Source organism: Pygocentrus nattereri, chromosome 2 (assembly GCF_015220715.1).
Source record: "Pygocentrus nattereri isolate fPygNat1 chromosome 2, fPygNat1.pri, whole genome shotgun sequence".
Taxonomy (NCBI): Eukaryota; Metazoa; Chordata; class Actinopteri; order Characiformes; family Serrasalmidae; genus Pygocentrus; species Pygocentrus nattereri.
Genome location: NC_051212.1, coordinates 35,121,287 through 35,146,954, shown reverse-complemented (window position 1 = coordinate 35,146,954; position 25,668 = coordinate 35,121,287). Strand labels below are relative to the sequence as shown.

The window sequence follows — 25,668 nt, the reverse complement described above, 5'->3', positions numbered from 1 at the left end:
AAAATGTTCTTTAAGGTACTCCTGATATCCAAGATCTCTTCAGAAAAGCATACTGTGATTTAATTAATCATAATAAACCACAATGTTAGCCCCATAGCTCCAGTATTAAATTAAAGAAGAAAAATTTGAACATCACGTCATGCCTGCTCAGCTACATCTGCAGGGAGTGGAAAATTGTGTAAAGTTGATTTTTTGCCAAACCACTATTTTTGACATTTGCACATTTTACCTTGGTTCAACCATATCGAAATGAACAGAGCTAAATAGTGGGCGGTAAAGGTTGAGACGAATGAACCTTTTGTATCGTTATACGGGCTTAGGAAAATAAAGAGTTGAGTGTGTGTGGTGTAAACAAGGCTTTACCTCATGGGCCAGCATTCTGTACAGCTCCTCCTTAGAGATAGCAAGCCTTTCTCTGTCTGTACTGTCCACTACCAGGATGATGAACTACAGCAAAGACAGGCGCACACACACACACACACACACACACACACACACACACACACACACACACACACACACACACACACACACACACACACACACACACACACAGGTCATATTACAGCTACCTCTCTGGAAAAAAAAAAAAGCATCAAACAATAGCACTGCTGGAAAGTGCACATCGTGAGCCGCTCTGCGTGTCCTTGCATGCAAGCACAGGCACATGGGAATGAATGCGTGTTGAACAGATTGCAGTGGTTTGGAACAGCGTTCAGTAACCGGCCCCCTCATCCACACACACACACACACTTTTTTTTTTTTGGACTGAATGGCTGTGACCTCCCCTTTTAGTCCCCTTTGTCAGCCCCTGAACTTTAACCCCTAAGCCCAGCACTCACACACCAGCTGGGCTTCGATTGATGGACTGCTGTTCACACCATTCATCAATGTAACAAGAGAGCCACAGCTAGGCTTAGTACACACACACAAACCCACATCAGTCTCATCCAGGTTAGCTTTTGTTGAACCCACACCCAGTGAAGGCACCAACACGTACTTTATTTGAAGTATTGTCGACTGCTCTCTACTGCTCAACAGCTTGGAATCATCATGTACAAGTTTGGGATCAATGTTTTCAGTAACATAAAAACCTATCTGGTTTGAAATTGTAGAGAGTGGTATGGCCAAAAAAATGTACATCACAGTATAAGTAAGATTTCTGATAATTTATATCACAGTAACTTTGATCTATAGGCATTTGATCTATAGGCATCAGATGCTTCTGGAATTTGGTAAATGTTACAAGTCATTCAAGCTTTTTGTATTAAATGAGAAGCTGCTCACTGGAGCTGATCATTCATAGTTATGTATGAGCTTTCTGTTCTATTAATAAGAGCAGAAAGTGTTTTTGATGTTTATCACGTTTTGGAATAATGTGCTTCAACTAAGGAATCAACCATGGTTAAGAGACGGCTGTGTATCAGACACGTTTGGCTGATATCCGATTTGTTTAATAATTTCAGTATCGGTGTTGATCCGTTCCAGAGTATGGAATGAGTGTATCACTAGAAAATGGCATGAAGGGCTGACAACCAATCAGCTATTTATCAGGCAGTTCATGGTTGCTGTTGTTTACAGGGTCTCTACCATCAGTCTAAACTGGATAGATAACATTATAATGTCGCTGGAGAGCAATTTTGAAATGTGCACCTCAGTGTTGGAGTAGTAGGTGTTCCAAGACGAACGAAGACTCTCCTGTCCACCGATATCCCACATTAAGAAGTGTGTGTTTTTCACCACAATCTCTTCAACGTTGCTGCCGATTGTTGGAGACGTGTGTACAACCTCCTTCATTAAGCTGCATAAAAAACAAACACTTAAATAAAGAAGGTTCACTCTTCAGGAATTCAACACTGAAAGCAAACTACATGATTCATAAAGCAGACGTTACTTACAACTGGTAAAGGATGGTGGTCTTTCCTGCATTGTCAAGACCCACGATGATCACTTTGTGCTCTGTAGACATGAGAGCAAAACAAATTGAAGAAATGGGTTTAAAAATATGAGAAGAAAAAAACACCAAAGCCAACCAAAAGTTAATGTTTACCTTCACAATGTTCAGATTTTTATACATACACACACAGTAATCAGTAATCTTATCCCTTGAATTCAAGATCAATAGATCCCGAATGCAAGTTCCAATTTATGGACAAGGACAAAAGCTAGAACCAGGACAACAACAATCCTTGCCAGTAAATTTACTGTCTATATCCTATTCCATTGTATGCAAAAAACAAAAAACAAACAACAAACAACACAACCCCAAACCACCCTGGTCAAAGTACATTTTGTCGAATTTCTAATAAAAAAGAACATCATCTACAAACAACAAATTTATCTATGGTATATTTTCTGCCAAATTTAGTGCACAATATCTATTTATTTGCCAAGTTTAACACATGGGAATAATTAAAAATGTAAAAATGTAGCACAGGCCACATTCCATGATTTTTTCCAATATGTTCATTTAGCAAATAAATAATGTGCAGAAGTTTAGAGGATGTGTAACTTATTTTCACTTAGAAAATCAACAGAACATTTCAATCATCTTGAATTTGCCACTTGAGCAAACATTTGGAAAAGACCGAATTGTGAAATATCAGGTCACAAAGTACCTGTGCTTCAATCAATTTTCCACACAATGCCCGGCTATCAGGTTATAGACTACTGTTTTATTTAGATGACCTAAGACTTAAGCCTGCACACTGTTTGTATGGTAAGAAGAGCTGCACAAAAAGGGCTTAAATAAAGTGCTTTCCCAGTACTATTAGCTTCTTAGCTGTTCCCATGGCTATTCCAAGGGCTCTTTAAGTAGTAGAGGACCCTTTCCTCCCATTCGGTGCAATCTTCCTTCCTTCCTCAGTCTCAAAGCTCATTTCAGTTGTTTAGCTCTATGGTGACCCTGGGCCTATGATTAGTCACTATTTTTCTCTTTGTAGATAGCTGAAGAAGCCGAGTGGGCCCACACATACAGCCACACTGTAAGAGACAGAAACACTTCAGTGTTACCCGAGCAAAGTATGATGGGTCATGGCCAGGATCAAAGTTGGCAGACAAACGTAAGGGCAATCCTTTGAGACTGAGTAGAAGACCGAGTTGAAGCAGTCTGGCTTTTCACCTCTGATTTCACCTCATCATTTAGATGTAGGCCAGGGGAAGGAAACCAAGTCAGACAACTTCTGCTCCATCCTGTCAGCTCCACAATACGATACCAGACGCTACACCATTATTACTTCCTCAAAGATCAGTGACCCAGAATGCGATTTTGGCTCAAATCTGCAAGACTGACTAATGACTGAATAAATAAATAAGTAAGTAAGTAAATAAATAAATAAATACATACATAAAGAAAGAAAGAAAGAAAGAAAGAAAGAAAGAAAGAAAGAAACAACACACCAGCATCTATTCCTGCCTTTCAGAATAATAAACCAGAACACATGGAAAGGCCCATATAACAGACATGCTTATTCCTGTTTTTTTAAATAAAAGAGTTGATTATGTGAATAAATACAGCCGAGGTTTCAAAGCATACAATGAGTTCTGCATTTACTGTTTCTGTGATTTCATGAAAACAAACCCATTTTCGCACATCTGTCTGTTCAACCTACAGCAGTTTAGCCCTACCTATTTATAAAGGTTGTAAGACTAAAGATTATAGTTATAAGGGGTGTCTCAGTGTAGAATGTAGAATAGAATATGCCCTTTAAAAGGCTTATCAATTTTAATTTACATGAAGATTATAATTTAGCAAAAGGATAAATATTATTTGAGAAAAGAATGTTTGGGGTCATGGTTCATCACAATGGGCCTCACTCACCAAAAATATATTTTTTTAGTACACAGACCTCTTTTGGCTCAGATAAATACCACCCCCCTCTGTTGCCCAACATGTGACCGTCCGACTAAAATTGCAAAATTTACACTCTCAGAAACTTGAGAAAACTCACAGCTATTTCAACATGGGTAGGTGCAAAGCATAACCCTCCCCAACCCATGCCCAGTTTACTCCGATAAGCTGCACCTTTTTTTATTGTGACGGTGGTTTCTATGTAAGATGATAAACGAATAACTCTTAAAAGGAGACTAAGGGGTTTATTCGCAATACAATTTTCCATTTCAATAAAGTGTTTACACCCTTAGTCAAGATGAAAGTGACCATTATTCTCCTTTGAGTGTAGGTTCCTCTCAAGGTTTCTTCCTCATGCACTAAGGTTGTTCTCTTGCCACGGTCACGATTAGCTTGCTCACAAGAGGCTTTGTGACAATGCGCATTGGAAAAAAATAAAAGATATATTCAAATACATCTGAATTGAACTGAACTATGATGGAAAATGCACACCAACCCCATTCCAGAACACAAACACCACAGCAACTAATGACAGAAATAAGCTTTACAGTTGTGAAGAAAACATGCAAAATACTAGCCAAAAATAAATCAGACAGTGCATTATGTAGGGATGTAAGAATGCCATTAAGAAATGAGCAGAAATACATTATATACACTATGAGATGCAACCTTTTCATTGTGAAGAACAGAAGAACCATAATGGGACTTGCAAAGAAGCACAAAGATGAAAGAGACAAGTTCTGGAACAAAATTTTAGGTACAGATGAGGCGAAGATAAACTTGGATAAAGAAGAGCATAAGGTAAAAGGGGTACTGCAAATGAACCTAAGTAGATAAGTCAGTGTTGTGGCTTGAGCATGCATGGCTGCCTCTGGAACTGGCTCACTGGTCTTGAGTGATATCAAAGAAAGCCCCCAAATTCAGAGGGCGGAGGTTCAGAAGTTCAAACTGCAGCTGGTCCAAACCATAAGGCACAATTAACTAAAACGTTCAATAAGAAGAAGTGGAAGGTTTTAAACTTCTCAGGTCAGTCCCCTAATTTAAATTCATTTCACATATATAGACTGTAAAAAAGGCTCGTCAGATCAACCTAAGAAATTTACTTCATGTGGTAACAAATAAATTAACTATTTCCAACCTAAATAAATATGTAGAATGAACAACTCTTTCAATTAAAGCAACCAAGTTGTGTAAAACTAGTTCAACTGCTTGTTTCTACATAAAATAATGTTTACAGGTTGAACTGTACAACATTTACATGAAGATTACGATGAGAAGATTTGTTTTATCCATCAGATGCTCTGACTGGTTACCTGAAACGAGCTATATAAAAATGAACATAGGCTGATGGGTACGCAGTAAAAACAGAGCACTCACTGCAAGCAAGAGAAATAAATGAACTGAAAACTTGATGCAGCGTGAATGCTACACACTGAAAGGACATGGATGTAATTTAGCCATAACTAACTTCTATACCAAATCTGCCTTAGTGGATTCGCTCATGACAGGGGTTCCTGCAATTTCAGAATTAAGAAGTGAATGGTATCATCACTGACAACACTGGCTTGCGATGGAAAATTCTGGCACTGTTAGTGGCAAAACTACACTGACTGCAGTGGTCATGGGAACGTTACATCATGAGTTCAATGTTTGCAGCTTCTGCAGTTGACCACAACGGTGTAAATAAATACGGATTTTCTTTAGAATTCATGAGCACAAAATGGTGGTAGGGGTTGTCCAGGCCTACCCATACATGTAAATGAACTTAAGAAACATTAGCATTCATTCAAAATAGTTTGAGGAAATCATAGTAGCCATCACCACAGAAACATGTAAAAACATCATAGGAGTCTCAAATAATTCTATTAAACATGACTATTATTATTATTATTATTATTGTTAGTCGCTGTAGTAGTTGTTGTTGTTGTTGTTATTGTTGTAGTAGTTGCAGCTGTGGTTTGTGGCGATATAAGAATTGCTAATAAACATTTGACTAAGATTTAAGTCCTTAAATTAGTACATATAATACAAATGTAATTTTTTATTTTTTTACCTGGCACTCCTTGGACTACCTTTCTAAAAGGTGGCCACCAGGTAATCTTAGTTTAAGACCCTGGTTTAACCTGCAGTGACTAGGACATCACTATAAAAAAACAACATCTAACATTCTGTACTTTTGTCTATTACTCATCTCTCAAACTCAAACATATAGAACAAACAAATTTTACTTCCCTTTTCCAATAACCTCTCTATTCAGCTGAAGATAAGTAAGTGGAGCTTAAAATGAGGGTGTCACCACTTGGCTTCCCAACCGATTTACTCATTCTCCTGCTTACTTCTTGTGAATGACATAGTTGTTTGTTAAAGAGAGGATCATGCTGTGAAACATGGGGTAATGAGTGCTGCTTGAGACAGTAATGCAGGGAATTAGGAGACAGAATGGGATTACTAATCCCATTCTCCAGAGACCTCCTTCTGCAGTCAGCTCAGGGGAATTAGGCCAACACTATCCAGCACTTCCTCCTGAAGCACTCCTTGGACAGAATACAAGCAGAGGATGCATTTATCAAAGCAAGTTACTAGTAGCTTGTACATTTAATTAGCTAGCAAACTTTGTTGAACACTCTTTACTGAAAGATATGCATGTCTGACAGACTTTAAAGCCAACCAAAAATAAAGCTGACATATTAAACATAATCATATTATTGAAAAGACAAAATTCTTATTTTCCTGTAGGGTTGGACTACGTAATATGCTTTTCTGAGCATATTGTGGATACAGTCAGTACTTAAAGATCACTAACACTAAGCATAATTAGTCCCATTTATCCAGATTTAGTACAGCACATTTAGTAAAACACTTCACACACAAAAAAAAAACACTGTAGTTGTAAGGACAAGGTTTCCCGTTCATATTGACTTTAAATTAAAAGTCAACAAACCGTATTTAACTACAAATAATATCCCTTTCCTTTACTTGCTTTAATCACATCACCTTCACAAGTCAGCCAGCCCATGCTTATTTCAAAATCATTGTGCTCCAGGTGCCAAGTTATCCTGGATCAACACTTTCTGTTAAATGGAATCACCAACCTAAGTAAGGGTCAATAATCATAAACGGTTACTGCTCAAGTTCTGCTTAGCGCATTGATCTCGCATTTTCAATATGAATAGATTCAATAAAATGTCATGAAAGAAACGGCAGCCACTTTAAAAGAGCTGACATCATGGAAAATATAGATGGCCATTTCAGTCAAATTTGATATATGATTTTTTTCATGGTATTATTCAAATGATATTTAACAGATACCACAACCAACATACTATTCACTCATTTCATGCAGTCCATATTTGGAAACTCGGCTGCAGAAAGAGTCCAATTTAATTTCACTGTTTACATGTGAACCACCATTTTTACATATATCCAGCTATTCAGCCTATGGCAGTTTAGCCCCACTCATTAACAATAAAGCCATTTACATGAGGTCATTTAATATACCAGCCTTAAAGTCATACTCCAAAACATAATGGCCCGTTTTATTCTAAGAGATAATGAGAGGCTGGAAAATGGTCATGTAACTATAAATGATGACTGTTTTTAAGTACATAAATTACACAAATATAAGCAGACCTCACAGCAAAAAAAGAAGAAAAAAAAATGCAGAATATGAGCCGTACATCCCGTACACTTCAATATGCCAATTCCTTAATGGTAATGTAAGCTAGCATTAAAGTTTTAAAACATCAGGAAAGTCATGACCCTTCCAGAACACATACAGTGATTTCAGTGGTTATACAGCAACGCCAACTTCTGGAATACTGTGTGCAAGAATAGCACCTTCCCATGGCTCCAACAGCGTTCTTCATGGAACATCTGTCCAACATTCCAAGGATCTGGAGATTCTGCTTGGAATGTTTGTTCAGGACTAGTCTGTCCACCAAAGCCTCAAAAAAGTCAGCAAAACCACCTTCTGAAAATAAAACACGGCCTGAAGATTTCACAGTCAGGCAACCTTCTTATAATGACTGATGTTAAACATTACGCTCAGTGATCACAGGTTTGGAAATAAAAACTTAAAGCTTTGGTTCTTAAATAAATAAATAATTATCATCATAAGCTATTTGCACAAAGCCCTTTGTGGGCTTTGCAACAGCAGTAAACAGCTGCTGAAGGATTCCATTTCCAGAACAGTCTGAGAAAGTACATTAAATAAGAATTTGAATAAGTTTGATCGTGCCAAATTTCTGTAAAAATAAATAAATAAATAAACAAACTCAAGAACTCTAAAAGATGGGAGAAGCTAAAAAAATGTAGCTCAAAACTTTATACTTTACAAACATTCAACATGTTGGACAAACCAACTGCAGTCACTGTGCAGCCTTTGTAGTTGCTTATCCTGAGGAAAGTTCCTGCTGCTCGCAGTGAGAATAACATGACAGGAAGACAATGACAATGTGAATAACGTAATGGGAAGACAATATGGGAGGAATACGCCTTCCTTGCACACATTCTGTTAACCGGGTCACCCACGGCATCGTGCCTTCTGTCACATCCTTTGAGTCAGAGGACCCCAGCGTCTGTTCTGAAGCACAAAAGCACTGGGGGCTGGGCCACAACAGCTTTTTGCCTTCCACATCTGCACAGTAAACAAGCTGACACCCACTGTCCCACACCACTGTATTCACTGAGATTAAAATATACCTGGTGACAGCTGTGGATTAGCCAACCTACTCATTTCAGTGCCTACCTGCTACTGAAGGGCTTGGTAGTATTGATCAAATTCACCAGTTTATACCAGATGAGATTCATGTTTATAGTAGTAGAGTTAATGGACCCATTTTTTCCCGAGTAATTTTTCTGGTAATCTTTTAAGACAATCAGGAGAATCCAGCACAAACTCTACGTAGCAGTTAGCTAAGTTTTCTTGATCAGTCAACAGCACTAATACTAAAAGTCAGTTTATTGGGTCGCACCAAGATCAGTAAACCAGAACAGACCATATCCTCAGCACTGAACCCGAGCATCAGTCCTTAATCCCCTTTATTGTACCAAAGTAAAGGTGGGTTTAACTGTTTCTTTCAACATTTCTGGATAATTAAATCATTGAGACGCAAAAAAAAATAAAATAAAAAATTCAGAGTGGTTTGATGTGAAATGTGCCATCCTAGAGAAACTAGCCAAATTGGTTTTACTAGACATTTGAAAAGTGATTTTAAAAACTACAATATAAGACGTTACCCAATGAAATAGTTACAAATACACAGCCTGATGCTACAGACACTGTTTTACTATGGTTCTGTGAGAGGATTTTGGCCTGAATGCATTTTAAAAGGTGGAGAGGTACAAGCAGGGTGTTACAAAGCAAAATCATGCCCGATTTATAACACAACAGAAGACATATACAGGTCCACTTGTTATTTTGGATAGTTAGAAACATGGCTATATCTGCATTACAGACATTGCAACACTGGTTCCCATCACCACCACTGCACACAAGTCAGGCCAGTTTCTCTACAGTGCACCATTCCACAACAAACCTCTGAATGACTGACTGAATTATGCACAAATTTGGAAAAATCTGTGAAACTCCTCTTTAAAAAAAAAAAAAAAAAAAAAGAGAAGACCAAGACATCGGAGTCAAAACATTCTGCCTCAGTACTTAATTATATACAGGTTTCAGGGAATGCGATAAAACAGCCTTTCACAATTCAGTATGAAGAGGGGAGCAAATGGGCTTTGGACATTCTTTGGCCAAGAACTGGACTAGATATTTATAATCGACTCATTAGGCCAGATACAGGGGAGTGTAGGTTGTTATGGGTATTACAGTAAATTTACAAAATTTAGTTGCCAGTTTAAAAAAAAAAAAAAAAGAAAAGAAGAAGTGCATTCTTGCCTTTTCTCCAACTCTATGTCTACAGAGTGTGTAAAAGCAACAGTAAACGTCAGTACAAGGTCCGGAGTACTGAAGTGTCAGTGGTGTCCAGTCAAGTTATCAGGTGTAAGCTGAGCCAGATGTTTTGGTTTTTTGCATATATGCTAGCTAGCTGACACGCAGGGCGTTGTAAGGCAAAACAGTTCCCAAAGAAAGGCTGTGTGTTATGTTTTCAGGTGTAGAAATGTTTCAGCTGCATCGTCAACATTACATATAAAAAGTCCGCAGACGAGTGGAGCTTCACTGGGGTCTCTGGGCAGTAAATAAAATGGCTAGATTTGTATTGTAGTTAAACATCTTGACTCCTGGTTAGTAGAGAGTCCTCAAGTTTCTCTACAAATGAACCACTTGGCATCAAACTATTCTGAATGACAGTGTTTACATCTCAAACACGGAATTATTCAGAAATTTGGGGAAATTGTTAAATTACATTTGATCACCTGTGAAAAATGGACAGCCGCTTTAACCGTTAAAGAGCTAACCTAGGCTAGTTACCGGACGCGGCTGCTCAGCTCAGTGATGACAGAAAACAAAACAGCATATGTTAGTTTTCTCTAGCATGATTCACCCCAAGCTCCTGCACTGTAGTGTGCTTTTCTTCCGATTTGAACAGTCAGGTCAGGGCAAAAACTACTTTACTGTTCGAAACCGCAAACAACGCTTAATTACTGTTAGCTGTCTAAATGTTGCGATATCCAGATTATCCAGCTAGAAGAAAGTGGTCTGACGTTAGCCAGCTAGCAGCGATAAGCTGTTAACTAACTGGCTACTGTCTTAATACACAACTCAGAAACAGGGAAACCCGAGCAGGCCTGCCAAGTTAACGCTAGCTACTTACCTTGATTGCAGAAAAAACTCCAAAGTTTGGCCACAATTAAGCCCATGTCTCTGGATTCTTTTAATAATTCGGCAGGTTAATTTCTTCAACTCGCCTAAAAATAAGGTGAGTGGTTACAGAGGCCTGTGGCTCCACAGCCCTGGCTCGCTAACCCGTTATGTTCATGCGGAGACCTCGTCCAGCTAACGTTAGCTACACAAGTCCCATATTCCAGTCGCCCAGGTAAGCAGTACAGGATTCACGTCGACATCACGAGAGGGTTTCTGGGGTAAGTGGATGTGTATGAACCCTGTAGGCCCTTCAGTTCACCCTCTGTGTCCCTTCAGCTCTTTGTCTGCTGAAAGCAGCTGCGCCTCCACATCATCATCATCTCCCAGACGGAGTAAGTGGCGGAATCCGGGACACAGTGGCTCTTTAAGCCCGGTGTGCTTTCACTGCTGCTCCAGCTGCTTCTGGGCTCCGACGTGGACTGGCAAAGGTTCTAAAAAGCCAAAGCGGCTTTGCTAAATCTCAGTTCCTTCTCAGCCAGCAGCGGAGTGTTTTTATCGAGTCAGCCGTTAAGCGAGAGGAAACTTTGCGTTGTGCTGTGCGGGCAGTAAAGCGGGGCAGTTACAGAGGCTCTATACAGCTCCCTCACTCGCCTTGTTGCACTGAAACTCCGCCAGGCTCTAGCACCAGCACCATCCCCCAACCATAAAGCATCCGAGACCGTCCGGTTCTTCTGTGTGGCTTCACCGACCACAAAAGGTTCATTACCGTCACCTACTGTGTTGGAGCTTCAGCAGGTCTAAAGCAAAACTACAATGTCCATCATCCCTCGCTCAGAAACACGCCCAGTGATGACGTACGAGGATGTTGCTGTGCAGAAACGTGCAGGCGAGCTGGTGTGAAATGTGGATAATATTTGTTTCTCTGCTCGTGATGTGAAACAAGAAAATGTATGTTAGTAAATACGCTTGAGTAGCGATATGAGAATTGTTAAATGTTGTCTGGAGCCGTAATTTGCTATAGTAAATGCAGTAGAAACACAGTAATGTCTTAGTGTGAACTTCTTACGGTGCGGTTCTGTTTACTATCATAAGCGCTATGTGTACCTTTTGAAAATGGTTCTCTATAGCACAACATTGGTTCCTCTGTTGTTACGATGTCAAGCTTGTAACAACAGAGAAACCCTTTTTGATTCTGTATAGAACCAAATACAGCAACACGTTCTGTATTATTCTGAAGCAATCAAGCACGAAGTGGTTCTGAATAGAGCCTTTGCGTTTTATGAAGAACTCTTGAAGAATCATAATTTTATGAGCGTAATTTCCAATTTAATCCTCCTTGTGAGACCGAGCTTCTGTAAACAGCATGAGGACAAGCTGGAAGTGGTATAGATCAGTGTTTCTCTGCCCTGGTCCTGGAGGCCCACTGCCCTGCACTTTTTAGTGTTTTCCCTGCTTCCAACATACCTGATCCAGCAAGTCAGTTCATTAACAGCCCATTACTGGGTTGAAGTGGGTGCGTAAAAACAGGAAAAGCACAAAAATGTGCAGGGCAGTGGGCCTTCAGGACCAGGATTGAGAACCAATGGTATAGAGTAACTTCAAATGGTTAAGTGTAAATAAGACTCATTTGATTCATTCCACTTCAGATCAGTTTCTGAACATTGCCGTATTGCTAAAGTAGGAATTACAGTAGTTACATCAGTGTAATGGATTAATGCTTGCAACTCTCTTTTTTCAGTGTCTATGATGTCCTTGATGAACATGAACGTTTTCCCTCGGATTGCTTTAAGGCCTGAAGTGCAGGAATATCTCCACAGTGTATACACAAACAAACAAGTAAGAAGTTCTGTCAACATTTCTTCTGTAGGCATTTTATGTGTAATTATTTGTTGTGCGTTTAAGTTTTCTTTTTGCTTTTCATAACTCTCTCTCTCTCTCTCTCTCTCTCTCTCACTGCAGCTGCTGACTGAGCTTGGGCAGGAGGAAGCTGAGCGAATGTTTGAGTTTCTGCTTTCCTGTTTGTCTCACCCACCCTCACTCACCTGTCTGAGAGCCAGCACACACATGTACAGCCTACAGGACATTCAGTACAGACTGGAGCAACACCTCATACAGGTATGTGTGGTTGCCTGTCTATACATATGAGGATCAGACATCCTCATAAGATTAGAAAAAATGGGTAGATTTCCAGTATTTATATATGTTTTGTTATTCTTACGAATTTAATCCATCTGTATAATTTAAATAACCTTTAACTATACATCAAACAAATGCGCAGCTCTTCTTAACTGTTCACCTACTATAGTATTTATATGTATAGTGTTTAGTGATTTTTTTTTTTAACTGAAAGGAAGATGTTATGTCACCGTAAACTAAAAATGGATCTTTTTTGGCTTGACATTTCATGTCCTTGGTCATTTCCAGTTCAATCTATTGTCACATCATTGAAAAAACAAAATTCTTGTTTCTCCATAATCTTTGATCAAAATGTAGAGACTTTTGCCTGCCTCTGAACACCGTCTGACGTTTCGTCGCATCACCATAAATATACTCACAATAATATAATCACATGCCTTTGGGATATATGTACTCCCTAGTTCACTTCTGAATTTCAAACAAGAAATAAAGCATGGGCCCTTATCAGACGAACTGGGGACAGAGATTATATTAATACATACTACGTACTATTTTAGATTTCTGTATTATCAAGAATTCCTAGTATCTAGAAGACAGAACAGGTAACTCCACTCCACAAAGGAGGTGAGACATTTTAATAATTATAAACCAAAATTTTAGAATCTGTAGTCAACGATTTACTCAAATAATTTCTCTTTTTGTGTATCAATCAATCTGGAAAAACATGGCACCATATCGGCTACCACACTTGTTTTAAGTGATATTTTTACTGCCATAGATGAAATTAAACAATGTACAGCCACTTTGCAGCCATTATTGATCTTTTCCAAGCTTTTGATGCAGTTGTTCAAAATAAAGCAAAATATATCACACCTGTTATCAGTAACTAAAGGTGTTCCTCAGGGATCCTTTCTTGGATCGATTTTGTTTAGTATCTGTATGAATGATATCACCACCTCCATTTCTATACAGAAGACACTGCTGACTCTATCCGATTAACAATGGAAAAATTGGTCTTTTACAACTATAAATTAGTTTTGAATGCAGAAGCTTTTACAAAGCATGTAACATTGATTTTAGCACGTTGAAAATCTGTACTCTGAGAGGATCCAACATAGGAGTCACTGAATATAAGTACATTGACATATGGCTAGATGATAGATGTACTTTTCGATGCCGTATTGATAACCTTGCCTGCAAATTTAGATAAAAACTTGGGTTCTTGTATCCACACAAAATGTTTTTCCAACGTACGCTCAGTAAAGGGTTGTTGAAGCAAATTTGTTATCACCTATTAAATATGGTAATGCAATTTACATATGTACATCTGCTAATAATAAACCTTTGATTCCATCTGTCATTCAGCTCTGAGGTTTATCACTAATACTCAGTATTGTTTACTCTATGAAAATGTTAGTTGGTCCTCCCTGACTTTACAACAGGAAAACACAGTGGCTTTTGTTTTTATTTATAAAGCGCTTATTGGTCTTATGCCATCGTATATCACATTTTTGCTTACTGTAAATAATGGAAATAATGGAATTGCTAAGAGCTAAACAATGAATCACTTATCAATTAATCACGTTACAGAAACTACAGATGTAATAAATTATTTTTGAGAAGAAAAACAGTTTATTTTTTAGATTTCATCTTTGGCTTTTCTGTACAACAGACAGATTCTGCACACTGTCAGAGTCTAACTCTGTGGTCATTTCAGAAGGCATGCTTTTTACGATTCGGTTAAATCCTGAAGAATGTCAAAGTCTTGACCAGTTCTCTTTCCGTATATGTTCTTGTGACCTATTTGTTTGTTTCTCTAATATAGATGAAAGGATTTCAGTTTCAGTTCATATTCAGTTTCTTGAATTTGTTTTCATTTCAGGCTGTAAAGTTGCTATAAGCTTTGTAGAATTACTGTAAGCATTGTACAGTGTGATATATTCTGCAGCTTGAAGCAAGGCCTCCCTGCCTGATCATTTATTTTGACAGAGTGGCACAAAGTACATGTAAACTCTGTGACCTCTGATGGTATCTCTCTGTCTCCCAGCAACAATTGAGCAGTTGTTATGGCGACAGTGTTACTGCTCCCATCCTCCATCACCCACTGCTTCCAGATGTGCTGCTGCTTCCAGTCAGCGGTCCTAGGTATGATTGGAATTCTGTCCTAATGGCTGCTGGGAAAATGCCAGCCGTGATACTTTCAAGATTTTACTCAACCTTTAACTCTGTCCATCTGTCTCACACATTCTCTCCTTTACTGCTGTCATGTTCTGTCCTACTGTTTGAATTTCTGTTCCTTTGTATTTTTCACACACTCCTTCACTCTCTCACACACACACACACACACACGCACAGCAAAAACATCTCTCTGGTTTTGTCCACAGTCCGCAGTTGGCTTCCCACATGGTTATTTAAGACCATGAGAATAGCAGTGCAAAGGCAGCTCAACCCACAGCCAAGACACTGCATAACCTACCTCAGGCAACTCCCTGCTCTCTGAGTGTGATTCTCTTTTAGAAGGTTCTGAGGTTCTTCGATTCACAAAATATCATAATCAGATTTTTATACAGGCCCTGCCAGGGTTGAGAGAGTTACAGCCCCAATTCCAATGAAGTTGGGATGCTGTGTAAAACATAAATAAAAACAGAATACGATGATTTGCAAATCCTTTTCAACCTATATTCAATTGAATACAATACAAAGACAAGATATTTAATGTTCAAATGGATAAAGTTTATTGTTTTTGGCTAACATTTACATTAACTAGGAAGAATAGCATGAGAGAGAAGAATAACAAAACATAGAAAGTGTCATTAACAGTAAAGTTAGTTTCATTTTCACATATTATTATGCATTGGACTAATATGCATAGTACTGAGCTCTTGGGCAAAATGAATGCCTTTTTAAACTCAAAGGACAGGTCGATTTCTGTGGCGCACAGATGGAGGTCAGTCAGTTTTTGGAATGGTCCCTATTCATAGTCATTGTTGATTAGGGGCCTTAAAAGAAGATTTCTAGCAAACTGACCATTTGACTGTAGAATAAAGCACACACTAACATCAGCCATAATCTTTTGTCCTGTTGAAATCATTTTGCTTTGGTATGAAAAGATATAAGTGATCAAAAGTGACAGAAAGCAATCTGATTACAATACTTTACTATAGTAATACTCTGGATTATGTAACAGATTAAATTTTTAACAGGTATTCAGTAATCTGTACTGGAATTCATTCTTAAAGTACAACCCCAATTCCAATGAAGTTGGGACGTTGTGTCAGAATACAATGATTTGCAAATCCTTTTCAACGTATATTCAATTGAATACACTACAAAGACAAGATATTTAATGTTCAAATGGTTAAACTTTATTGTTTTTTGCAAATATTCACTCATTTTTAATTTGATGCCTGCAACACGTTCCAAAGAAGTTGGGACAGGGGCGTGTTTACCACTGTGTTACATCACCTTTCCTTTTAACAACACTCAAAAGGCGTAAAAGCGTTTGAGAACTGAGGACACTAATTGTTGAAGCTTTGTAGGTGGAATTCTTGCCCATTCTTGCTTGATGTACAACTTCAGTTGCTCAATAGTCCGGGGTCTTCATTGTTGTATTTTGCGCTTCATAATGCGCCACACATTTTCAATGGGAGACAGGTCTGGACTGCAGGCAGGCCAGTCTAGTACCCGCACTCTTTTACTACGAAGCCACGCTGTTGTAACACGTGCAGAATATGGCTTGGCATTGTCTTGCTGAAATAAGCAGGACGTCCCTGAAAAAGACGTTGCTTGGATGGCAGCATATGCTGCTCCAAAACCTGTATGTACCTTTCAGCATTAATGGGGCCTTCACAGATATGGAAGTTACCCATGCCATGGGCACTAACACACCCCCACACCATCAGAGATGCTGGTTTTTGAACTTTGCGCTGATAACAATCCGGACAGTCCTTTTCCTCTTTGGCCCAGAGGACACAACGTCCATGATTTCCAAAAACAATTTGAAATGTGGACTCGTCAGACCACAGGACACTTTTCCACTTTGTGTCAGTCCATCTCAGATGAGCTTGGGCCCAGAGAAGCCGGCGGCGTTGCTGGGTGTTGTTGATATGTGGCTTTTGCTTTGCATGGCAGAGTTTTAACTTGCACTTGTAGATGGAGCAACGAACTGTGTTCACTGACAGTGGTTTTCTGAAGTGTTATTGAGCCCATGTGGTAAAATCCGTTACAGAATGACGTCGGTTTTTAACGCAGTGCCGCCTGGGGGATTGAAGGTCACGGGCATTCAATGTTGGTTTTCTGCCTTGCTGCTTACTTGCAGAGATTTCTCCAGATTCTCTGAATCTTTTGATGATATTATGGACTGTAGATGATGAAATCCCTAAATTCCTTGCAATTGCACGTTGAGAAACGTTGTTCTTAAACTGTTGGACTATTTGCTCACGCAGTTGTTCACAAAGTGGTGAACCTCGCCCCATCCTTGCTTGTGAACATCTGAGCCTTTCAGGGATGCTCCCTTTATACCCAATCATGACACTCACCTGTTTCCAATTAACCTGTTCACCTGTGGAATGTTCCAAACAGGTGTTTTTGGGCATTTCTCAACTTTCCCAGTCTTTTGTTGCCCCTGTCCCAACTTCTTTGGAACGTGTTGCAGGCATCAAATTAAAAATGAGTGAATATTTGCAAAAAACAATAAAGTTTATCCATTTGAACATTAAATATCTTGTCTTTGTAGTGTATTCAATTGAATATACGTTGAAAAGGATTTGCAAATCATTGTATTCTGACACAACGTCCCAACTTCATTGGAATTGGGGTTGTACTTTAAGAATGAATTCCAGTACAGATTACTGAATACCTGTTAAAAATTTAATCTGTTACATAATCCAGAGTATTACTATAGTAAAGTATTGTAATCAGATTGTTTTGTCACTTTTGATCACTTATATCTTTTCATACCAAAGCAAAATGATTTCAACAGGACAAAAGATTATGGCTGATGTTAGTGTGTGCTTTATTCTACAGTCAAATGGTCAGTTTGCTAGAAATCTTCTTTTAAGGCCCCTAATCAACAATGACTATGAATAGGGACCATTCCAAAAACTGACTGACCTCCATCTGCGTGCCATAGAAATCGACCTGTCCTTTGAGTTTAAAAAGGCATTCATTTTGCCCAAGAGCTCAGTACTATGCATATTAGTTCTATGCATAATAATATTTTTGCACCCATCATTAAAAAACTATTGAAGAAAGATCTCTTCAAATTTACACGACTCGTGACATATTTATCTTTCAAAACAGCAGATTTCTACAAGAGGTTACTAGTTTGCAGACACATGGTTTTAATATGGTCCTGCTAGTAATCATCACCTCTGTTTTTATAATGTATCTGATTACTGTCATTAGTCTTTCACAGTAACTTTTTAATAGACTACAGGTACCTTTTTTGTAACTTTATTATGTCATTACAGAGTTACATGTATTCAGTTACTACCAAACCCTGGGCTCAGTGTTTCTTACACTGTAAAGTAAACTCAGAGATATGATGAGATTAGCATACTTTGACACAGCCAGTCTTTTTTTCTTTTTTGATTAAAAAAACACTGTAATATATACAATAAGTGACACAAATGAAGAAAAAAAATCAAATACAAATGTAGGTTTTTTTCCCTTTTATAGATATTAGTTTAAACCTATTAGTTGGTTAAACAGGCCTGTAGAACAGGTGTGCAGACTGTAAGATACATTCAGCTAACAATACTTGTTAATGACAAACACAGGAAACAAATGATGATGTAGGCTATTGAAATAAAAAATTTTGAATGTTTAATATTTGCATCTTGGCATCCTAAAAATTTATTGAATTGTGAGGTGCCAGGAGATTCGCATGTCTAGGATACACCTAGTTTTGAATCAGTATTATCAACAAAATAAAACTAATTTGGTTGCAAATACTCGTTTAAAATGGCTGCACTATATCCAGTTAATTTGTAGGAAGCAAAAAAAAAAAGTTAGATGTGTTCAGAATGATGAGCAGGGCTATAGATGATTCTCAAATGGCTGTGAAAGCTGTACAGCATCAGGAATGAAGTTATTTAACATCCAGAATGCCTCATATTTCAAATGTGTTGATCAGATTTGTGCACTAAATAGATAATTAATGTGTTATTTATCATTAAATAATGTCTTGTTTTTCCCAAAGTGTTTGAAATTTTAAATCTCACGTACTTTTGTACATCTGATATACTTCTGCTGTGTAGTGTATAATAATGAATCTACATTGTATCTGTTACTGTATACATTACTGTGGAAAAGTCAGGGATTAGAATACAACCAACATCTAAGACTGAAATTTGGAATATCCCTGCAGATTGCTTTGAAAAAGTGAAAGCAGATCTCGTAAAAAGAATGTAAGTTGAAACACTGTATATTAAATTAAAAAAAAATTAGGGATGCTGTCTGAATTCTGCACAGTACAGCATAAAATAACATAAAGAAAGTCTAATGATTACAGACCTGAGCAGTAATATATATGCGTATGAATGTAATTTTCTCTGCAGGGACGTGAGTGTGTTAAATTCTGAAGTGGTCGTTGATGCTCAGTGTGGCAGTGCTGTATTGAGAGGTGCTCATGTCTTTGCTCCTGGTGTCCTCAGTGCATCTAAGTGTAAGAGTACATATGTACACATGCTAATTATTCATCAAACTAGAATCATTTCCATTCAGAGCATCAGATACTAAAAAACCTACTATTAACAAGGCTTTGTGAATGTGCGTGTCTTCTTATGTGTCAGGTATGAAGGCAGGTGATGCAGTCTCAGTGTTCTCTGATGTGGAGGGAAAGTGCACACGTGGAGCTAAAGAATTCCAGGGGAAGAAGGTGTTTCTGGGTAATGGAGTCTGCGCTATGGACCGCGCTGAGATATTTTGTGCAGAGGGGCCGATAAGGTGAACTCCTTATATTGACGTTACTGCCAACGAGCGAACTGTATATATTGTATTTGTATGTTTATGTACATGTGTATATACATCACTAGCTTAGCACAGACATTTTTGGGTGTTTGGGGGAGAAAACACACTTGTAAATAGATCATTAAATGCTGCAGCTGCTGTGATAAAGGGTTGTATGCATGGTGAGCTCAATTGAGATTTTAGAGCATGAAGAGAGACTGCATCCCTTTCCCTAATGGCCAAATGATGAGCAGCTAGATCATCTGTTAAAGTTTCAATAGGTTTATGGTTGTTTTGGTAGTGATAAATGGAATGGTCAGTCATTTGTTTTAATAAACATAATTAAGGTATAGGGTCACTAAAGTTGGTTACACGTCCGAAATGTGGAATGATACTGCCAAAACAAAATCCTTGTAAGGGGTTATGATATTGCTTACATGGACTACAGTGCACAACAGTGAATGAGTTATTCTGAAGGTATAGAATTGTGCTACAGAAGTTTGGAACCGTCAGCAGCTCCTGTCCATCTAAATCGATAAGCTAGGGGGCAGTCGTGGGCTGGAGGTTAGGGAACTGGCCCTGTGACTGGAAGATTGCCGGTTCCATCCCCAGAGCCGACAGTCCATGACTGAGGTGTCCTTGAGCAAGCCCCAATTCCTCCCCGGGCGCCGTGGATAGGGCTGCCCACTGCTCCGTGCAAGTGTGCCTCCTAGTGTGTGTGTATTCACTAGTGTGTATGTGGTGTTTCACTTCACGGATGGGTTAAATGCGGAGGTGGAATTTCCCCATTTGTGGGATTAAAAAAGTATCACTTAACTTAGTAAAAGCAGTTCTAATTCAGACAAAGATTTTATTATTTCTGTATTCCCCAAATACTTTATATCATTCTCTCACAATCTCTTGCTTTCTTTTAATGCTTCATTGCTCTTCCCCACTGTATCTCTTTTAAAGGGGGATTCCAACCCTTTTTTTCTACATAATTAAATTATAAGGATGTGGTTTGATATGAAATGCTCTGTTCTCGAGAAACTTGCTGAGTCAGAAACCAGACATCTAGAGTTTAATGCCTCTAAAAGCTAAAGCAAAGAATGTTATGACACATAATATTTGAAAATGCACTGCTTAATGAATGAAACATTGTTTTTACGATAGTTTGACATGAGCTTTTGACCTGAAAAGCATGCATTTTAAATGCATTGTTTGCAAAGATATACAAAGTAAGGAAATATAATACCCAAAGAAAACATTTGTCAGGTTTAACCCTTTTACCAATATCTTCTTTACATATAGAAACTCAGAAGGCATGTGTAAGCTCACTGGTCATTTTGGATAATAAATAAAATGTCTATATATCGGAGTTGAACCATTTCACATCAGACCAGTCTGAATGACTTTGTTTACATTTCAGCTGTGCATAAATTTTGAAAGATTGATGGAATTCTTTTTAATACTTTTGCTTTCTATTGTTTTAGGGGTTTGGCCATCAGAATGGTGGAAGCTCTCTACCAGAGTCCTTCTTTTGATGGTGTACTCCCAAGTGAACTGTTTTTGCAGGTAGGCTTTGGGTGTCTCAAAAGGCTGTATACTCACATACAATTATATATATATATATATATATATATATATATATATATATATATATATATATATATATATATATATATATATATAAATAGTTAATATGAACTCTGTGTGTGTGTGTGTGTGTGTGTGTGTGTGTGTGTGTGTAGAACTTGCCATCAGTAGTGGTGGGGCATGTTTTGGGTCCTCGTCCAGGTGAGAGAATTTTGGACATGTGTGCAGCTCCTGGAGGGAAAACCACACACATAGCAGCTCTCATGGGGAATCAGGTGCATATGTGTATTTGTCATTTGTATGAGTATCTTACCACTTACTTAGTCAATGTTCGCTTGTGCTGTGAACATTTTGACCCCAGACTAGTGTTTCTTTGGTTGTTTAATACCTACATGATGCATGATTTGAGGACTTGGAGACCTCCCTGGTGGAAATTTGTAATTGTAACCTCGGTTGTGCTTCAGACCCCTTCCCAAAAAACATCTTATATAGTGCAGCTTTAATGAGTCAAAGTATTCATGAAATCCAGCAGAAGTCAATTATTTTGGTCAAAGTAATGCAGGTCAGTGTTTAAAAATGCAAGAACATAACCATATATTATTAATTCCCCAATGTGTTTATAATATATTGGAAATCATATGACAACCAGCCACTTTATTAAGTACGCCTTTTTGTATCTACACTCATTTTATTTTTTGTCAGCTCCACCTAAGAAGTGCACTTTGTACTTTTACAGACTGCAGTCCATCTGTTTCTCTGCATACTTTGTTACTTTGATACTGAGTTGTTTAAACACTCCAGCAGCACTGCTGTGTCTGATCCACTCATACCAGCACAACGCACACTGAAACACCACCCATAGAAGAACAGGGTAAAAGGGCGTTAACAAAGTATGCAGAGTAACAGATGGACTACAGTCTGTAATTGTAGAACTACAAGGTGCACCTGCAAAGGTAGTGGAGCTGATAAAGTGGATAAAGAATGGAGGTGTATTTAATGAAATGGTTGGTCTTGTATATCTTGCAGTGTGGAACAATATATTATAGCAGTACTAGTACCTTTAAAACCAATGAAAAAGATTAGTTTATAAACTGTTTTTAGTCATCAAATTGAGATGCAGTTCTTTATCTATAAGGTCATTGTATGTTTCCCAGCCTCTGTATTTTACTTATCTTTTAACCTTGTATCCCGGACAGGGAGTGGTAGTGGCTCTGGAGAAGATCAAATCCAAAGTGGAGAAGATCAGTCAGAATGCCCAGACTCTGCAGTTGGACTGTATTAAAGCATACTGTTACAACAGCATACATGCCGTGAGCTCTGATCTTACTCAGGAGTCTGATACAGGTAGATTAGAGTTCAACATCACTATTTGAGTTATTTTCAGATTGTACGAGATGTATAGTGCAGAAAAGTAACAGACTGGCTATCGTCAGTAAGAATATTTTCACTCTTTCAGCTTTGATCCTTTTCAGGCAAAAAAAAAAAACGTGGAAATATTGGTGCATATCTAATGAAAGCTGAAAAAGTTTTGAACGGAATGTTTATCAAAAAGTCACAGAGTAAACAGAATTTTAGTTGCTAAATAATGAACATTTTTATCAGCATCTGTTTTTTTTGATGTGTCATGTGTCATTTGATGTTTGTAGATGGTCCTCCTTTCCAAGAAGAGAGTTTTGACCGGATACTATTAGACGCTCCCTGCAGTGGTTTGGGACAGAGACCCAACATGGCCATTAACTGGAGTCTCAAAGAAGTGTGTTCATATCCCCCTCTACAGAGAAAACTCTTCACTACGGTAAGGGAACACACACACACACACACACACACACACACACACACACACACACACACAGGGTGGATATCAACACTCTGATTGATTCATTCCTCAATCCTACACCCTCCAACATGTGACCTGAAAATCAGTTGAGGTTCACCATCTTTAAGGATGTATAATTCTTTAAATGCCTTCAGAGGAGAGAGGAGGCATCCAGAGTGAGGAAACATAAGTGTATCATAAGCTGAAATATTTTTAATTGTAGCACCTGTGGACCAATTCTGCATTACTGTGTGTAGTCATTGGATGATTATAGATTAATAACAAGGTAAAAATAGTTAATAAAAGCGTTGTGAAAAAAGAACATTATAACACGTAATACACTGAGAATACTTTTTAAAATCAAAACTAAACACCAGACACAGAATTTAAAAAAAATTTGTCAAATCCACTGCAAAAACTTAACAAATAGGTAGAAGTGCAAAATGATAGATGTTGCTCCTCAAAATGAGTGAATATGGCATTGGGCAGGCTCCTTTCTGCTTCAAGAAAAGTAAAACTACATCGCTTTATTCAGTTGGTGAAACTTCGTGAGTGACATGACATTTGATGTGCAATGTGCTCCGTTATACACTTGTTTGAATTAATCAGTTGATGTCCAAATAAATTGCACAAATAAAAGTGCGCTTGGTTCTCAAGGTCCTCAAGGTTAAGAAAAGGCTTATTTGAAAAGTCAGGTTTCAATAATATAGGATATGTTTCAATCATTGACGGACGCTTTAGCCCAGTAACAGGTGTTAGAAGTGTAAACACACTTGTTATTCTATCCTCCTTCCATCTTATCCTTGCTTTTCCTCCTCCTGTCCCCAAAGAAAGAAGCTAAGATGCTAGAAAGACATGCAATGAAAAGAAAGCAGCACTCGCCTGACCAGCTGTGATATGCATTCATTTCCAGTAGATGGAGCACTTTGTTTACTTGTATTCTGACAAGTCTGCACCAGGAGATTGTGTTAGACCTATTTTAGAGTGTAGATCTATGTATGTGTTGTTTTTTTTTTTATCTGGGGAGATGGTGTCTAGTACCTGTTATTTTGTGTTGTATCTTCACTGTATTCATTCTGACTGTTCATAGGACTGTGTGTATGTGTTTTATAGGCAGTGAGACTCTTGAAGAAGGGAGGTGTGTTAGTGTATAGTACATGTACTGTAACACTGGCTGAGAATGAGGAACAGGTGGCCTGGGCACTGAAAACATTTCCATGTTTAACTCTCGAACCACAGGTAAGAGGATGCATACATGGACACCATTACTTATACATACGGACACTCTCCCTTTAAGTCAGGGTCCAGCAGCCCAACAAACGCCAACATTCTGATGCTGGCAGTTGTTTTAGAATGTTGAGAAAAAGAAGAACATCCCAGAAAAGTGTGAAAGGATGAGAACTTTCTGCAATTGCGAATGGAGATGAAAATGGGGGAGAATGGCTAAGAACATGCAAGAGCATTGTGGATTAGGACGAACATTCAAGAATAGTGTGAATGGGGAGAACATTCTAGAAGAGTGAATAGAAAGAACACTCTAGAACAATCCCAATGGAGTGAACCAGGTAGAACAGTTTGAATGGAGGACAATATGAACAAAAGTGTGTTAATCGTAATTATTTATGACAATCGTCAGCTAAAATTTCCTAATCGTGACAGCATTAAGTGAAAATCTGAAGTAGTGTTCCCATGTTGCAACGCTGTTACATGTTTTTCCTGCTCTAACACACCTGATTCGGCTCATTAAAGACTTCAGAGACCTTTTAAAGATCGTTAGTTATAATGATATGATTTGGAAATGCATAGAAAGACATAGAAATAACTACACTGCAAAATTTGAGCTGGATTTTCTCATTTCTTCCCTCCAGGAGCCTCATCTAGGTTCTGAGGGCATGATCGGAGCTGCACTGTCACGCGACCAACGGCACCTGCTGCAAAGGTTCCGCCCAGAATTAGCATGGGGTGACGTCAGCAGTGGTGACCCTTCGGAAAACCTCCTGCTAAAAGCCAGCACGGACACTATAGGATTCTTCATAGCGAAGTTCATCAAGAGATAACATACGTTGAAAATGCACATGCACTGCCGTCCTCAAACGCACCACCGTTTGCAGCCACATGTGGACAAGCTAGGAAGACAGGGGGAGGACCTGCAGAGAGAAGCAAGTAGAGAAATGAGTGGGAGGGGTGGAGGGTGAAGTAGGGAGGGTGAATGTATGGCATGAATGGCAGAAAAAGCAGCAGGAGAAATGGAGGGTGGTGCCATGTGCATTTCTGCTTCTGTTACCATGACAACAGTGACGACACAGCTGCTATGGTGATGGTGGGTTTTGCGGGCCCACTGGACTGTGAGGAAGCAGCGTGCAGGCAGAGGGGACAAGAAGGTGTCAACGCAAGCAGACATACAGCTAATTAGTGATCATTTACTGTATTTCGGGTTATTAGTATGTTAAGAATCTGTATTGTAGATCTGCATTCTGTATGAATTGAATGCTAGTTTAAGTCAGTTAAGTCATTTTTTTTGTTTTGTTTTCTGTAATAGATCAGCTTTTTTATCGGCATTAAACAAAAATGTATCAT

General features: G+C 38.5%; 2 protein-coding genes across 4 annotated transcripts in view; one reads left to right on the top strand and one right to left on the bottom strand.

Moving 5' to 3' along the window:
• Window positions 1–11,411, bottom strand: part of arl8 (ADP-ribosylation factor-like 8) — an 18,428-nt gene extending 7,017 nt beyond the window's left edge. Inside the window, exons 1-4 of the mRNA XM_037532686.1 lie at window positions 10,624–11,411; window positions 1,899–1,959; window positions 1,654–1,801; window positions 364–447 (exon numbers count right to left, since the gene is read on the bottom strand). Of these exons, the coding sequence (XP_037388583.1) occupies window positions 364–447; window positions 1,654–1,801; window positions 1,899–1,959; window positions 10,624–10,669 (339 nt within the window). The 5' untranslated portion in view covers window positions 10,670–11,411. The remainder of the gene's footprint in view (window positions 1–363; window positions 448–1,653; window positions 1,802–1,898; window positions 1,960–10,623) is intronic.
• On the top strand, window positions 10,702–25,668 carry nsun6 (NOP2/Sun RNA methyltransferase 6). Of its 3 annotated transcripts, none has more exons than XM_017725650.2 (12): window positions 10,702–10,728; window positions 12,352–12,449; window positions 12,573–12,728; window positions 14,797–14,894; window positions 19,310–19,416; window positions 19,544–19,697; window positions 21,173–21,254; window positions 21,431–21,550; window positions 22,472–22,619; window positions 22,922–23,070; window positions 24,205–24,330; window positions 24,960–25,668. In XM_017725650.2, the coding sequence occupies exons 2-12, from the start codon at window positions 12,357–12,359 to the stop codon at window positions 25,146–25,148; spliced, it is 1,422 nt and encodes a 473-aa protein (XP_017581139.1). In that variant the 5' UTR covers window positions 10,702–10,728; window positions 12,352–12,356; the 3' UTR covers window positions 25,149–25,668. The 3 variants fall into 3 exon arrangements, with proteins under 3 accessions (XP_017581139.1, XP_017581140.1, XP_017581138.1); XM_017725651.2 differs by lacking the exon at window positions 10,702–10,728 and adding an exon at window positions 11,425–11,507; XM_017725649.2 differs by lacking the exon at window positions 10,702–10,728 and adding an exon at window positions 11,450–11,561.

Coding starts and splice junctions, on each gene's coding strand:
- nsun6 (XM_017725650.2), top strand. CDS start 12,357: ATGATGTCCTTGATGAACATGAACGTTTTCCCTCGGATTGCTTTAAGG. Junction 21,255..21,430: donor CAAGTGAACTGTTTTTGCAG/GTAGGCTTTGGG, acceptor GTGTGTGTGTAG/AACTTGCCATCAGTAGTGGT. Junction 21,551..22,471: donor CAGCTCTCATGGGGAATCAG/GTGCATATGTGT, acceptor TATCCCGGACAG/GGAGTGGTAGTGGCTCTGGA.